The sequence below is a fragment of the Pristiophorus japonicus genome, chromosome 11, assembly GCF_044704955.1.
Source record: "Pristiophorus japonicus isolate sPriJap1 chromosome 11, sPriJap1.hap1, whole genome shotgun sequence".
Lineage (NCBI taxonomy): Eukaryota > Metazoa > Chordata > Chondrichthyes > Pristiophoridae > Pristiophorus > Pristiophorus japonicus.
Genome location: NC_091987.1, coordinates 144,480,826 through 144,497,453, shown reverse-complemented (window position 1 = coordinate 144,497,453; position 16,628 = coordinate 144,480,826). Strand labels below are relative to the sequence as shown.

At 47.4% G+C, this 16,628-nt stretch overlaps 1 protein-coding gene across 1 annotated transcript; it reads right to left on the bottom strand.

The window, feature by feature from the left end:
* Nucleotides 1-220: 220 nt before the first annotated feature.
* Nucleotides 221-637, bottom strand: LOC139275605 (uncharacterized). The gene has a single exon (XM_070892774.1). It carries the CDS (start codon nucleotides 635-637, stop codon nucleotides 221-223), a length of 417 nt encoding a protein of 138 aa, XP_070748875.1.
* Between the last annotated feature and the right edge of the window lie 15,991 nt (nucleotides 638-16,628).

Genomic DNA, 16,628 nt, shown 5'->3' with positions numbered 1-16,628 from the left:
GCATCTGACACTGTTTTTAACCTCCCGGTGTTTAGCAATTCCACTATGGTGTGCTTCGTGTGTAAGATTATCTGATCCGACATCGTGACTGGTTCGCATATTCTTGCAGCCCAAGCAGCGTAATCGAGGGCAGCCACACACCGATGAAGTCCCTTCACTACCGGGGACTCTTGTGTTGAGTAATACGCTACTGGTCTCATTACCCCTCCTTTTTCCTGGGTTATGACGGCGCTATAGAAACCTCCCTCGATAACGGCTTCGTCATGTCAGGTAGCTTCAGCACCGGGGCTGCCAATAATTCGGCTTTTAACTTCCCATAAGCTTCCTCTTGCTCCAATCCCCACTCTACCCGTTCTGTTCCTGGTTTTCCTCCCCTCATTAGTCGCTGAATGGGTTCGGCCATATTCGCAAATTGAGGAATGAAATTCCTGCAATAGTTGAACAAGCCCATCACCCGTCGCACTGCCCGCACCGTAGTTGGTCGGGGCATATCAGCGATGGCTGTCTTTCGGTCTGTCGGAAGGGTCTTTTTTCCCTGACTGATGTCATGTCCCAGATATCGAACCGTGGCTTGCCCGATCTGTGCCTTTTTTGGATTTATTTTAAAACCTGCCTTGTCTAGAGTCTTTAAAACCATGGCTACGGCCCCTAAGTGCTCTCGGTCGCTTGATGAGGCTATCAAGATGTCATCCACGTACTGAAGGATTGTGCTATTGTAAGGGGTTAAGTTACACTGTTCCAAGGCATTACTCATGACTCGGTGGAAAATGTTCGGACTATTATGGAATCCCTGAGGGAGTCGGGTCCACGTGTATTGTCTGCCTCTGGAGGTAAATGTGAATCTTTCCTGAGACGCAGGGTCCAGTGGGATTGACCAAAATCCGTTAGCAATATCTAAAAGGGTGAAAATCCTGTGTTCCGGATTTAGACCGTTGAAGATAGTCGCTGGGCTGGCCACAATCGGGTGTTCCCTGGGCGTTACTTTATTTAGGGCTGTGTAATCTATCGTTAGTCGGTAACTCTCATCCGGCTTTTTAACTGGCCACATCGGGGAGTTCGTGACTGACACGGTCTGTCGTAGTATGCCTTGATCTACCAGGGCTTCTATTATCCCCTCAGTGGCCCGCATGGCCTCTGGTTTGATAGGGTACTGCTTGTGGGGAGGATGTACCGGTCCCGTTACCTTCTCCGGTGTCATGTCAACAAAGCCCACAGTCTTGTTTGCTTTTTGCCCAAACTCCCGGAATAGCCTGACACAGCAATCCCAACATCCCGTCCTTAGACCAGTCTCTCGTCAAGGTGCCTGTTTTACCTAATGTGGCTATATTTTTTACTAGGGCCCATCTCCTGGCCACTTTATCCTTATACCCTTTCTTAGTTTTCCAGGTTACCCGCCTTCGCTGTGCATCCACTATGGTGCCTAATTCGCGGAGTAGGTCCATCCTTAATATAGTGCCCTCTGAGTTTTGACATACCCAGAACTGGACCGGTACCATTATACCGTCCACCTCTAGCACTTGTGTTTCACTTTGATATGCCGTGGTCCTGTTCCCCCCTACCCCTTGGATTATGATGGATCTTCGGGTAGTGGGTAGGTCTAGATTCGTTAGGGATACCGTCGCCCCGGTGTCTATCAACATATCGCATCGCCGGCCCCCTAACGATGCGTTGATCCACATACGGGGATCGGGTTCTTGGCTGGGGGTCGATGCAATTCATTGAGGATTCATCTGCTTCTGGGTCAGCTGCTGTATAATGTCCAGCAGCTGCTGATTCCTGAGGGCACTAACGTCTGGGGCTCTTTCATTGGGGTTTTGTCCCGTTTTAGGTCCCTGTTGTGGTCCCTTCCCTTCCTTGCCACCTCCCTTGGCCCAACAGTCCTTTGACTCGTGACCTAGTCGGTCACAGTTCCTACACTTTTTGCATCCGTCGCCTTTTGGGGCTCTACACTCGGCGCGGCGATGTCCCGTTTTGTTGCAATTATAGCATGTCTCAGCCGCCTTTTTGTCGGTGGCCGCGCAGACCTCCGCTGTACTGGCGGCTATCTTGGACCTTTATTGATTGTCTACCGAGGTCGCCCAACTTTCCAGATCATCAAAATTATTATATACCACCAAGCCTGTTTTTAGGATGGCTTGGTGTGCAGAGCTTAGTCCATCCTTATACAGCTGTATGAAGGCCGGGTTCTGCCGGTCTGCGTCCGGTACTCCGCTATGTGCTAAGAACGCCTCAAATTTCCTAACCCCGTACTCTTGTGCCCGTTCGTCCTTCTTTTGCACTACTCCCACTGTAGAGTTCCAGTTTACGGGAACCTGGCCTAAAACGAGTGTCACGTTCGCTTTGAATGCTGTCATGCTCGTCTCCTGCTGTTGCCTAGTAGCGGACAGGTCGGTAAACCAGGTACCGCTTCGGTAATCATTATGTAGTCTGTCCCAGTAGTTTTATGGCATTTTAATCCTAACTATACCAGCGATATCTTGATTGTGGAGCTGGTGGCAAATTGTCATTTCCTTGAGCTTCTGCCAGAAGGTTGCATTGCTATGGTGGGGTATTACGGGTGGCAGTTTGTCTAACAACTGCATCATGTCCCCGGGGGTCAACGATGTGTATGTTATTCGTGTTTGTGCGGGTATGGCGGGACTGCCATGACATCTTGCTCCTGCTGGGATCTCGGGTATGCGTTCCACCTTTAGCGGCGTGATCTGGGCCGGGTTTATTGTGGCATATAGGGGTGGTAAGACGCCCCCTTTAACCAAGTCGCAACTATCCGTTTCATTCCCTAGGCATTCCCAATCTTCCTCACTAGATGGTGCACTTGGGCTATTTATGGTCAGGACTGGCAACACTCTCTGTCCGTTTTCAACAGTTACTTGCTTTCTTTTTGTTTGCACATACTGGTTAACTTTCTCTGTTAACTTTACATGGGCTCGCAGTATCAAAACTACTGCCTTTTCCTCTTTGTCTTTCTTTTCCTTCTCCCACCATTCCCTTTGCTTTGCTGGCAGTTCCTGAGGATCCCACCCGCTCTAATCATTTTTTCGATTAGCTTCTTTTATGCGGGTAAGCGACCCTTCTGGTCCCCACTCGAGGTTATTTGTTTTATTGGCCATTCCTGGGTAGGACTAGTACCGTAAGGAATCTACTCTCAGAGGTCCGCTTTCTTCCTAGAGCAACTTGTAGTAGACCGTCTCCTGGCTACTGTCAGGTCACAAGTTCTGCTGTTACACAAACTTATACAATTCTTAAAACGCATTTAAGCAATTCCCGCAGTGCTCTATGTATCCTTAACGACTACCTATCACCGCTCTGCCCGTTGGGCCGACCCTGTTCACAGGTTTGGATTCCGTTAGCCGCTGTACACCGCTTGGTTCTACCCCGGGGTAAATTTCAAATTACACTGCTGGGTCCGAAAGATGTCTTTCAGTATCACGATCCCACGGTCCAAGTGTGTTCCCGGCACCTACTTAATTCCTGGCCGTCACGTGGGACTGAAGTCCTCTTAATTCAGGCTCAGGCTAGGTGTTTGAGATATTGGACCGTCTCCTCGTGTCGATCAACCAGCATCCACCTTCCGCACCCTTTATTTTGTTTAAGATATACTCACCCGGTTTCTCCAAGAGCGTCAGCGACCCCGAAATCCTGTTCGTGACGCCACTGTTAGCGTGAATGTTTTCTCAGAAGAATCACTCAACACTCAGAGTCGGTTCCAACGCCAATGCGGCCTTTATTAATGCCAGCGGGGAGGAAGTCTCAGGACTGGATCCAGGCTTCTCTCCGCAGAACAAAGGGTTTCATGGATTTTTATATGTTTCACAACAGTTTACTATAGTTACTCAGCCCATTTCAGCTGGACACAATCCAATCATAACGATTATAGATTACATATAGGTTTCTTTAACCCAATAGAATTCCCCTGATACCTCAGGAACTGCATGTTCGGTTTTTGTCAGCTCGGGCTGATTAGTGTTCGGTTTTTGTCAGCTCGGGCTGATTAATGACCTTGTTATGTGAGACAGGTTCTCTCCTTATCTCTCTCTTCCTCGGGAAATCACTGGTTCATTATGCTTATCTTGTATCCAAAGCATTCCTGGTAGTGGGCCTCACAGGGTCATTGCTCGGTCATTGCTCGGTCAGTCCCAGTTCATTACTTGACTAACGGGGTTCCCATCATGCTTGGGCAGCCATTTTATATGTGGCTGCTTTAAACTTATATGAGTTTAGATATATTCAACAGGTGCCTAATGCCTAGTGTTTTATATATTCAGCAGGTGCCTAATTCCTACAACAATTATTATGATAATTATCATTCCTTACCTAAAGACGTGCACCATGACCGTAGGCTTTGAGTAAAACATTCCCGGTAAAAGTGAAAGACCTCAAATCTGATTATCATCACTCATGACTCTTACAAATTAAATTATATAAATATATAAGTATATGTAAATAAATGTAATACTTACTCTTGTGGATCCAACAAGGTCGTTCCATCGCTTGCGGCACTGGTTGCCCTCACGCACCTCGTTGGTCGCCGATGAGACCACCTCTGCTATCTCAGCCCATATCTTCTGGTAGGCCTTTGAGGTGGGCTTCCATGGAAGCTGGTCCAGCATCCCAGCGGAGATGCATGAAGAGATCAAGCCGTTCCAGCGGCGCAAAGACGAAATGTTCATACAGGCGGACTGTCTTCTGTGGGGTAATCGCGTGGTTTTGCCTAAGAAAGGCAGGGAAACGTTTATTCGCGACCTACACAGTACACACCCAGGCATAGTAATTATGAAAGCTATAGCCAGATCCCATGTGTGGTGGCCCGCCATCGACTCAGATTTGGAGTCTTGTGTGCGCCAATGCAACACTTGCTCTCAACTGAGCAATGCACCCAGGGAGGCACCGCTATGTTTGTGGTCATGGTCCTCCAAACCATGGTCTAGGATCCATTTTGACTTCGCTGGCCCATTTCTAGGCAAAATATTTTTGGTTGTTGTGGATACTTATTCAAAATGGATTGAGTCTGAAAAAATGTCTGTAAGCATGTCCACTGCCACCATCGAAACCTATGAGCCATGTTTGCCATGCATGGCCTGCCTTATGTCCTTATCAACGATAATGGGCCGTGCTTCACCAGTGCTGAATTCAAGGAATGCATGACCCGCAATGGGATCAAGCACATCACATCTGCCCGCATCGAATGGCCAGGCAGAACGGGCAGTCCAAACCATCAAGCAAAGCTTGAAACGCATGCCGGAATGGTCCCTGCAGACCCGCCTGTCCCGAGTCCTGCTCAGCTACCACACAAGACCCCACTCGCTAACTGGGTTTCCCCCTGCCGAACTGCTCATGAAAATGACATTCAAAACAAGGCTCTCTCTAGTCCACCCTGATCTCCATGATCAGGGCGAGGGCAGGTGGTATCAACAAAGCATGTACCATGATCGCGCAAATTTGTCACACGATATTGAAGTCAATGACCCTGTATTTGTACTCAACAATGGACATGGCCCCAAATGGGTACTGACACTGTTGTAGCCAAAGAAAGGAATAGGGTGTTTGAGGTCAAACTTGCAAATTGACTAACTTGCAGAAAGCATTTGGACTAAACCAAATTGCAATTCACAGACAGCCATGAGCAACCTGAAGAGGATACCACCAACTTCGACCCTCCGATACACACACAAGTGGCAACCGACATCATGGTTGACTACGAAGCTGAACTCATCATCCCCAGCAGCCCAGCAAGGCCAGCTGCGTAGCAGCCTAGTGAAGGCCCAACCAACTCGACTAGGGAGCAGAAAGTCTTAGTTCGTCTCACCCTGTAAATAAGTGTAATATTGACTTTGGGGGAAGTAATGTTATGTATGCAACACCTTGTAACCAGCATTCTACTGCCACCAGAGGGTGCATCTGCTGGATTCCCAAGGGATCCAAGCATCCCTTGGGAGCACTGCATATAAGCAGGCCTCCCATGCTGTGCCAGCACTCTGGATTCAGAATAAAGAGACTAAGGTCACACTTACTCAAGTCTACAGTACTCAGTCACATTGCTTTATTTGAGACATGGCAGTTACCAGGAAGAGTAGTGAAGATATGTGGCCCTCGCACATATTTGGTCAAGATGTTTGATCATGGAAGTTTCGAAGATTACGCCAGCTCCTGCGTCATGTAGACTGAGGTCAGATCCAACTTGGTGAATGTCTTCCCTCTTGCCAGTGTCGCAAATAGGTCATCTGCCTTGGGTCTCGGGTACTGGTCCTGCAGCCAAAAATAGTTAATCGTTACATTATAGTCCCCACAAATTCTGACCGTGCCATCGCCCTTGAGCACTGGAACAATCGGACTGGCCCACTCGTTGAACTCAACCGGTGCGATGATGCTCTCTCATTGCAGCCTGTCCAGCTCAATCTCCACTTTCTCTTGCATCATGTATGGCATTGCACGTGCCTTGTGGTGGATGGGTCGTGTACCGGGAACCAAGTGGATCTGCACCTTCGCTCTTGAGAAATTTCCGATGCCTGGCTCAAACAACGACGGGAACTTGCTCAAAACCTGGGCACATGAGGCGTCATCGTCAGACGAAAGCGCTCGGATGTCGTCCCAATTCCAGCGGATTTTTCCCAGCCAGTTTCTGCCTAAAAGTGTGGGGCCATCTCCTGGTACAATCCATAGTGGTAGTTCGTGCACTGCTCCATCATAGGAGACTTTTACTGCTGCACTGCCAATTACATGGATCAGCTCTTTAGTGTAAGTTCTCAGCTTGGTTTGAATAAGGCTCAGCTTGGGCCTTTGTGCCTTGTTGCACCACAGCCTCATGATAGACTGACTCGCACCCATGTCCAATTCCATGGATACTGGAATTACGTTCAGTTCAACTTTTAACATGATTAGTGGACATTTCATGGTGAAGGTGTATACCCCATACACTTCTGCTTCCTCAGTTCGAGTCTCTAGTTCAGTTTGATCCGCCATGGATCGGTCTTCCTCTGCAATGTGGTGGTTTGCAGGGTTTGTAGCTCATCTGCACATTCGCTGGAGGTGTCCCATTGTTCCACAGCCTTTGCACAGTGTTTGAAGCAGCATTGATGGGCTCGATGATCACCTCCGCAACGCCAACAAGGTGTTAATTGCCTCGCATTAACGATTGATGGCAGACTCTAAGTCATCTGAGGTCCTACAGCTGCAGGCATGTACGTTCTGCCATATGCATTCCTGCCTAAAAACGATGTTACTTTGTGTACAGTACTTGTCGATGCATCTTTATGCTGTGAAATTTGTTTGGTGTTATCGCTGGTGGACATAAATGCCTGGGTTATCGTTATGGCTTTGCTCAGGTTCGGTATTTCAACAGTCAATAGTTTGCGAAGGATAACCTCATGGCCAATGCCAAGCACAAAAATGTCTCTTAGCATTTGCTTCAGGAATCCACCGAGTTTGCAATGTCCTGCAAGGCGCCTTAGTTCAGCGACGTAGCTCACCTGTTCCTGGCCTTCAGACCATTGACATGTATAAAATCAATACTTTGCCATCAGAAAGCTCTCCTTCGGATATAGGTGCTCCCAGACCAGCGTACACAGTTCTTCATATGATTTAGTTGTTGGTTTCACCGGAGCAAGAAGATTCTTCATGAGGCCATAGGTTGTTGCCCCGCAGACGGTGAGGAGGATCGCCCTTCGTTTGGCAGCGTTCTCATTCCCTTCCAGCTCGTTGGCCATGAAGTATTGGTCGAGTCGCTCCACGAAGGCTTCCCAATCATCACCTTCTGAGAATTTCTCCAGGATACCAACAGTTCTCTGCATTTTCGCGTGATGGTTCGTTATTTATTACTTGTCGCCAGTTGTTATGTCTCAAATAAAGCAATGTGACTGAGTACTGTAGACTTGAGTAATTGTGACCTTAGTCTCTTTATTCTGACTCCAGAATGCTGGCACAGCATTGGAGGCCTGCTTATGTGCAGTGCTCCCAAGGGATGCTGGGATCCCTTGCGACTCCAGTGGATGTACCCTCTGGTGGCAGTAGAATGCTATTTACAAGGTGTTGCATACACAACAGTAACCACTTTAACCGTTTATGGTGATGGTTCTTCACTCTGACCTTCTGATTTAATTTCATACTTCTCTCTCTTACTCCAACTTCATTATGATTCTCTTTCAGTCTTAATTCTTTCTCTTCTGCTGACTGTGCCAAGTCCAGCTTTAACAAGGAGAACCTGGCACGTGGCTGTCGTTTCAAAAATGGAGATCACCTCTTATAGAAGGTAGGTACTGCAGGGAATTTAATGGCCAGAGTGATCTCCTGGACTAGTTTTGATCGCCCAGATGGGTCGGAGAGGAACTTCCCAGATTTTTTCACTAAATTGGCCGAGGATTTTTATCTGTTCTTTTGCCTCTCCCAGGAGATCATATGGTTTTGGGTGGGATGGAGTGTATATATTATGATACACAAGGTGTCACAATTGTGTGGAACAGGCTCGATGGACTAGATGGTCTTTACCTGTCCGTCATTGTTCGTATGTTCCTATGTAAAGGTGGAGACAACAACTTGCTTCAGAGACATGGACTATGTACAGCAGGCATCGCAAAATACTGGGGAAGTACCACCAGCGATGCCTCTGCAAATCCATTGGCAGGATAGACGCACCAACGTCAGTGTTCTCACTCAGGCTAACATTCCCAGCATCGAAGCACTGACCACTCTCAATCAGCTCCATTGGGCGGGCCACATCGTCTGCATGCCCGACATGAGACTTCTAAAGCAAGTGCTCTACGCGGAGCTTCGACACGGCAAGCAAGCCCCAGGTGGTCAGAGGAAATGCTTAAACGACACCCTCAAAGCCTCCTTGAAAAAGTGCAACATCCCCATCGACACCTGGAAATCCCTGGCCCAAGACCACTCAAAGTGGAGGATAGCGCCGAATAGCTCGAGTCTCATCGCCGAGAGCAAGCTGAAGCCAAGTGTAGACAGCGGAAGGAGCGCGCGGCAACCCAGGCACCTCACCCACCTGTTCCTTCAACCACCGTCTGCCTCACCTGTGACAGAGATGGTAGGTCCCACATTGGACTCTTCCGTCACCTGAGAACTCATTTTTAGTGTGGAAGCAAGTCATCCTCGACTCTGAGGGACTGCCTAAGTAGAAGAACTTTTCCAAAAAATACAACTAGATTTGTGAGACATGACCTCTTTTTTGGGAAGCCATGTTGGGCATCCCTAATATGTCCCTATCCAAGTATTCATATATTGCATCCCGTATGATTCCCTCAAGTATCTTACCTATTACTGATGTTAAACTGATGGGCCTATAGTTAACCGGATCTGCCTTGTTACCTGTTTTAAAAATAGGGACTACATTTGCCTCCTTCCAATCTGTAAAAACCATTCCAGAATGCAATGAGCTATTAAACATACAGGCCAGGGACTCACACAGCACATGTCCCATCTCCCAGATGACCCTCGGGTTGATATCATCAGGCCCTACTACTCTATCTATCTGTAAATTCTTAATTCTTTCTAAAACAATATGCTGATCTATTTTAATGATACTGACAAAACAAGTATTATTAAATTTTAATATTCAAGCATCATCTTCAAGGGTGAATACTGATGCAAAGAACTGATTTAATATTTCCGCCATACTCAGCGAGTCCTTTGTAACCTATTCTTGAACTCCCTTCAATGGCCCAATACAGTCTTTGATAGTTCTCTGACTCTTCACATAACTAAAAAAGCTCTTCCCATTACTGCCACAATGATGTTCCCCAAGGGTCTGTTTTGGGTCCATTATTCTTTGCAATAAATCAGCCAAAAAATGCTCTCTGCTCAGAGCTGTGCTGCCCTGGGACATCCAGGGATTAACATATCAACGTTAAAAGAACTCACGCACAGGCATCTTCCACTCCTTTAACATGAAGTTCAGGACCTGGAATGTCAGGACCCTCGTGGACAACTCCAACAACGACAGGCCGGATCACCGCACCGCCATAGTTGCCCAGGAACTTAGACGCTTTGATATCGACATCGCCGCCATAAGCGAGATCCGGCGGGCAGGGGAAGGCCAGCTCAAGAACAAGGTGGAGTTTACACCTTCTTCTGGAACGGGAAACCAGAGGAAGAATGCCGCCTCCACGGAGTCGGCTTCGCCATCAAAAATGAACTGGTCGACCGCCTCAAAGAATCCTTCTGCGGAGTTACCGAATGCCTCTTGACTCTTCGACTCACCCTATTCTGTGCCCAGGACAATGTGGACAATTTCCCATACCTTGGTAGCCTCTTATCAACAAGAGCAGACATTGACGATGAGATTCAACATCAACTCCAGTGCGCCAGTGCAGCCTTTGGCCGCTTGAGGAAAAGAGTTTTTGAACACCAGACCCTCAAAACTGCCACCAAGCTCATGGTCTACAGGCCTGTAGTAATACCCGCCCTCCTGTATGGCTCAGAGACATGGACCATGTACAGTAGACACCTCAAGTCGCAGGAGAAATACCACCAATGATTCCTCTGCAAGGTCCTACAAATCCCCTGGGAGGACAGACACACCAACATTAGCGTCCTCGATCAGGCCAACATCCCCAGCATTGAAACACTGACCACACTTTCTCTCCCTGTCTGTCCCTTACAGTCTGGGACCAGTGACACTGGAGGCACACACAGGCCATACAGCCAGACACCTAAGCCCTGTATACACACTGGGGGTTTGAATTTCCACTGGAGTTCCCCACATTGCCCAACGTAACCTGTATATTTTATTCTGTCCATCTCATCTCTGCTTCTCCCTCACTCCCTCCCTCCCTCTTCAAATTGCTGTATCTGCACATCTTTCTATCTCTATATTTCCACATTTTGTATTTGGTGTAGGGGGGAGGGAGCATTTTGTGTTTGGTGCGGGGGGAGCATTTTACACAGTTCCAGCTGTTTGTCTGCACATGAGTTGAACCGAATTAAAGAGGGTTGTGAGTTGGACCCACACCCAGGTAAGTGAGTCACACGAGGGGCAATATAAAGGTTCACGGCGAAGAATTATACAGGGGAGGACTCAAACGGGAGTAGCTTCACAGCTGGCAGTATACGGGGGGCCGGGGGGGGGGGGGGGTTATAAAGCGGGGGTGTTATATGGGGGGGCGTGTTATACAGGGGGGGTGTTATACAGCAGGTGTTGTACGGGTGGGGTGTTATGCAGGGTGGGTTATATAGGGGTGTTATATGGGGGCGCGTGTTATACAGGGGGTGTTGTACAGGGGGGCGGTGTTGTACAGGGGGGGTTGTTATAGAAACATAGAAAATATGTGCAGGAGCAGGTCATTCAGCCCTTCAAGCCTGCACCACCATTCAATATGATCATGGCTGATCATGAAACTTCCATATCCCACTCCTGCCTTCTCTCCATACCCCCTGATCCCTTTAGCAGTAAGGGCCACATCTAACTCCCTTTTGAATATATCCAACGAACTGGACTCAACAACTTTCAGTGGTAAAGAATTTCATAGGTTCACAATTCTCCGGGTGAAAAAGTTTCTCCTCATCTTGGTCCTATATGGCTTACCCCTTATACTTAGACTGTAACCCCTGGTTCTGGACTTCCCCAACATCGGGAACATTCTTCCTGCATCTAGCCTGTCCAATCCTGTCAGAATTTTATATGCTTCTTTGAGATCCCCTCTCATTCTTATAAATGCCAGTGAATATAAGCCTAGTCGATCCAGTCCTTCTTCATATATCAGTCCTGCCATCCCGGCAATCAGTCTGGTGAACCTTCGCTGCACTTCCTCAATAGCAAGAATGTCCTTCTTCAGATTAGGAGACCAAAACTGCATGCAATACTCAAGTTGTGGTCTCACCAAGGCCCTGTACAACTGCAGCAAGACCTCCCTGCTCCAAATCCTCTCGCTATGAAGGCCAACATGCCATTTGCTTTCTTTACTGCTTGCTGTACCTGCATGCCTACTTTTAATGACTGATGTACCATGACACCCAGGTCTCATTGCACCTCCCCTTTTACTAATCAGTCACCATTCAGATAATAATCTGCCTTCCTGTTTTTGCCACCAAAGTGGATAATCTCATACTTATCCACATTATACTGCATCTGCCATGCATTTGCCCACTCACCTAATCTGTCCAAGTCACCCTGCAGCCTCTTAGCATCCTCCTCACAGCTCACACTGCCACCCAGCTTTGTGTCATCTGCAAACTTGGAGATATTACATTCAATTCCTTCATCTAAATCATTAATGTATATTGTAAATAGCTGGGATCCCAGCACTGAACCTTGCGGTACCCCACTAGTCACTGACTGCCATTCCCAAAAGGACCCATTTATTCCTACTCTTTGCTTCCTGTCTGCCAACCAGTTCTCTATCCACGTCAATACATTACCCCCAATACCATGTGCCTTAATTTTGCACACTAATCTCTTGTGTGGGACCTTGTCAAAAGCCTTTTAAAAGTCCAAATACACCACATCTACTGTTTCTCCCTTATCCACTCTAGTAGTTCAAAAAATTCTATAAGGTTTGTCAAGCATGATTTCCCTTTCATAAATCCATGCTGACTTGGACCGATCCTGTCACTGCTTTCCAAATGCACTGCTATTACATCTTTAATAATTTATTCCAGCATTTTCCCCACCACCGATGTCAGGCTAACTGGTCTATAATTCCCTGTTTTCTCTCTCCCTCCTTTTATAAAAAGTGGGGTTACATTAGCTACCCTCCAATCCATAGGAACTGATGCAGAGTCCATGTTGGAAAATGACCACCAATGCATCTACTATTTCTAGAGCCACTTCCTTAATTACTCTGTGATGCAGACTATCAGGCCCTGGGGATTTATCGGCCTTCAATCCCATCAATTTCCCTAACACTATTTCCTGACTAATAAGGATTTCCCTCATTTCCCTACTTCTCGTTAGACCCTCGGTCCCCTAGTATTTTCGGGAGGTTATTCGTGTCTTCCTTAGTGAAGACAGAACCAAAGTATTTGTTCAATTGGTCTGCCATTTCCTTGTTCCCGATTATGAATTCACCTGATTCTGACTGCAAGGGACCTATATTAGTTTTCACTAATCTTTTTCTCTTCACATATCTATAGAAGCTTTTGCAGTCAGTTTTTATTTTCCCTGCAAGCTTACTCTCATACTCTATTTTCCCTCTCCTAATTAAACCCTTAGTCCTTCTCTGCTGAATTCTAAATTTCTCCCAGTCCTCAGATTTGCTGCTTTTTCTGGCCAATTTATACAGGGAGGGGGTTTATACCGTGGGGGGCGGTGGGGGTGTTATATAGGGGGGGTTGTTATACAGAAGGTGTGTTATATCCTGGGAGGACAGATGTACCAACGTTAGCGTCCTCGTCCAGGCCAACATCTCCAGCATTGAAGCACTGACCACACTTGATCAGCTCCGCTGGGCAGGCCACATAGTTTGCATGCCAGACACGAGACTTCCAAAGGAAGTGCTCTACTCGGAACTACTTCATGGCAAAGGAGCCAAAGGAGGGCAGCAGAAACAGAGGGGTATTAAACAGGGGGGTGTTATACAGCGGGGGGGGGGTTATACAGCAGGGGTTATACTGGGGGGGGGGGGGGTTATACAGGGGAGGTGTTATACAGGAGGGGTTATACAGAGGAGGTATTATACAAGAGGATTACTGCACAAGATAAAAGCTCACGGGTTTGGGGGTAATATATTAGCATGGATAGAGGATTGGTTAATAACAAAACAGAGAGTCGGGATAAAAGGTTCATTTTTCGGTTGGTGACTAGTGGGGTGCGGCAGGGATCGGTGCTGGGGCCTCAACTATTTACAATCTATATTAATGACTTAGGTGATGGGACTGAATGTAATGTAGCCAAGTTTGCTGATGATACAAAGATGGGTGGGAAAGCAAATTGTGAGGAGGACACAAAACATTTGCAAATGGATATAGACAGGCTAAGTGAGTGGACAAAAATTTGGCAGGTGAAGTGTAATGTGGGAAAATATGAGGTTATCCACTTTGGCAGAAATAATCGAAATGGAAATTATAATTTAAATGGGGAAAATTGCGAAGTGCTGCAATACAGAGGAACCTGGGGGTCCTTGTGCATGAACACAAAAAGTTAGTATACAGGTACAGCAAGTGATCAGGAAGGCAAATGGAATGTTGCAAGGGGGATAGAATATAAAACAGAGAAGTCCTGCTACAACTGTACAGGGTATTGGTGAGGCCACACCTGGAGTACTGTGTGCAGTTTTGGTCTCCGTATTCAAGGAAGGATATACTTGGAGGCTGTTCAGAGAAGGTTCACTAGGTTGATTCCGCAGATGAGGGGGTTGACTTATTAAGATAGGTTGAGTAGGTTGGGCCTGTACACATTGAAGTTCAGAAGAATGAGAGGTAATCTTATTGAAACTTATAAGATAATGAGGGGGCTCGACAAGGTGGATGCAGAGAGGATATTTCCACTCATAGGGGAAACTAAAACTAGGGAACATAGTCTTAGAATAAGGGGCTGCCCATTTAAAACTGAGATGAGGAGAAATTTCTTTTCTCAGAGGGTTGTAAATCTATTGAATTCTCTGTCCCAGAGAGCTGTGGAGGCTGGGTCATTGAATATATTTAATACGGAGATAGACAGATTTTTGAGTGATAATGGAGTAAAGGGTTATGGGGAGCATGCAGGGATGTGGAGCTGAGTCCATGATCAGATCAGCCATGATCTTATTGAATGACGGATCAGGCTCGAGGGGTCAAATGGCCTACCCTGCTCCTCTGTTCCAATGTGATATCGGGAGAATCCAGCAGAGGGAGGCAGTGAGAGGTGTAACTGATTGAGCTGTATGTCAAAGATCCTCCACCAACCTGACACCGCCACACAGCACTGCCCCCCGATCATCAAAATCCATGCCTCGGCTTTGGACAATGTGGACTATTTTCCATACCTCTGGAGCCTACTATCAACATGAGCAGACATCGATGACGAGGTCCAACACTGCCTCCAGTGTGCCAGGGCAGCATTCGGTCGCCTGAGGAAGAAAGTGTTTGAAGACCAGGATCTCAAATCTTATGGTCTTCGAGACATGGACTGTACACAGCAGACATCTCAAAGCGCTGGTGAAGTACCACCAGCGCTGCCTCCACAAGATCCTGCAAATCCACTGGGAGGATAGACACACCAACGTCAGTGCCCTCGTCCAGGTCAACATCCCCAGCATCGAAGCACTGACCACACTCGACCAGCTCCGTTGGGCGGGTCACATTGTCTGCATGCCCAACACGAGACTCCCTAAGCAAGTGCTCTACTCGGAACTTCTACACAGCAAGTGAGCCCCAGGTGGTTAGAGGAAATGCTCAAAGAACACCCTCAAAGCCTCCTTGATAAAGTGTAACATCCCCACCAGCACCGGGGAATCCCTGACCCAAGACCGCCCAAGGTGGAGGGAGAGCATCCATGAGAGCGCTGAGTACCTCGAGTCTTGTCGCCGAGAGCAGAAACCAAGTGGAGGCAGCGGAAGGATCGTGAGGCAAACCAGACCCCCCACCCAACCCTTTCCTTCAACTCTTGTCTGCCCCACCTGTGACAGAGACTGTAGGTTCCACATTGGACTGTACAGTCACTTGAAAACTCTCTTTTAGAGTGGAAGCAAGTCTTGCTCGATTTCAAGGGACTACCTATGATGATAAGAACATAAGAAATAGGAGCAGGAGTAGGCCATTTGGCCCCTCGAGCCTGCTCCACTATTGAATAAGATCATGGCTGATCTGATCATGGACTCAGCTCCACTTCCCTGCCCACTCCCCATAACCCTTTATTCCCATATCGCTCAAAAGTCTGTCTATCTCCGCCTTAAATATATACTTCTCCAGTGCTTTGAGGTGCCTACTGTACACAGTCCATGTCTTTGAAGCATACAGGAGGGCGGGTATCACTGCTGCTCAGTAGACCATGAGCTTGGTACCGGGTTTGAGATCCTGATCTTTAAACATTCTTTTCCTCAGGCGGCCGAAGGCTGCACTGGCACACTGAAGGCAGTGTTGGACTTCATCATCGATGTCTGTCCTTGCTGATAATAGGCTCCCAAGGTCTGGGAAGTGGTCCACAATGTCCAAGGTCTCGTCATGGATCTTGATAATCGGGGGGCAGTACAATGTGGTGGGGGAATGTTGGTAAATAATCTTTGTCTTTCTGATGTTTAATGTAAGGCCCAGACACTCATACACTTCAGTGGAGGTGTCAATGATGGTTTGGCATTCAAACTCCAAGTGTGCACAAATGGAAGCGTCATCTGCATATTGTAATTCAATGACAGAGGTTGGAACAATCTTGGATCTGGACTGAAGGCATCGGAGGTTGGAAAATTTCCACTTGTCCTGTAGATTAACTCCACTCCAGCGGGGAGCTTGTTAAAGGTGAGATGAAGCATTGCAATGAAGAGGATTGAGAAGAGCGTTGGTGTGATGACACAGCCTTGCTTGACCCCGGTCTGCACTTGTATTGGGTCTGTGGTGGATTCGTTGGTAAGAATCATGGCTTGCATGTCGTCGTGAAGCAGATGGAGGATGGTGACAATTTTTTGAGGACAGACAAATTTGAGAAGGACACTCCATAATCCCTTACAGTTGACAGAGTCAAAAGCCTTGGCGAGGTCAAAGAAAGCCATGTACAG

Bases quoted from the DNA above. Each gene is read 5' to 3' on its own strand.
- LOC139275605 (XM_070892774.1), bottom strand. From the start codon at position 637: ATGGTTTTAAAGACTCTAGACAAGGCAGGTTTTAAAATAAATCCAAAA.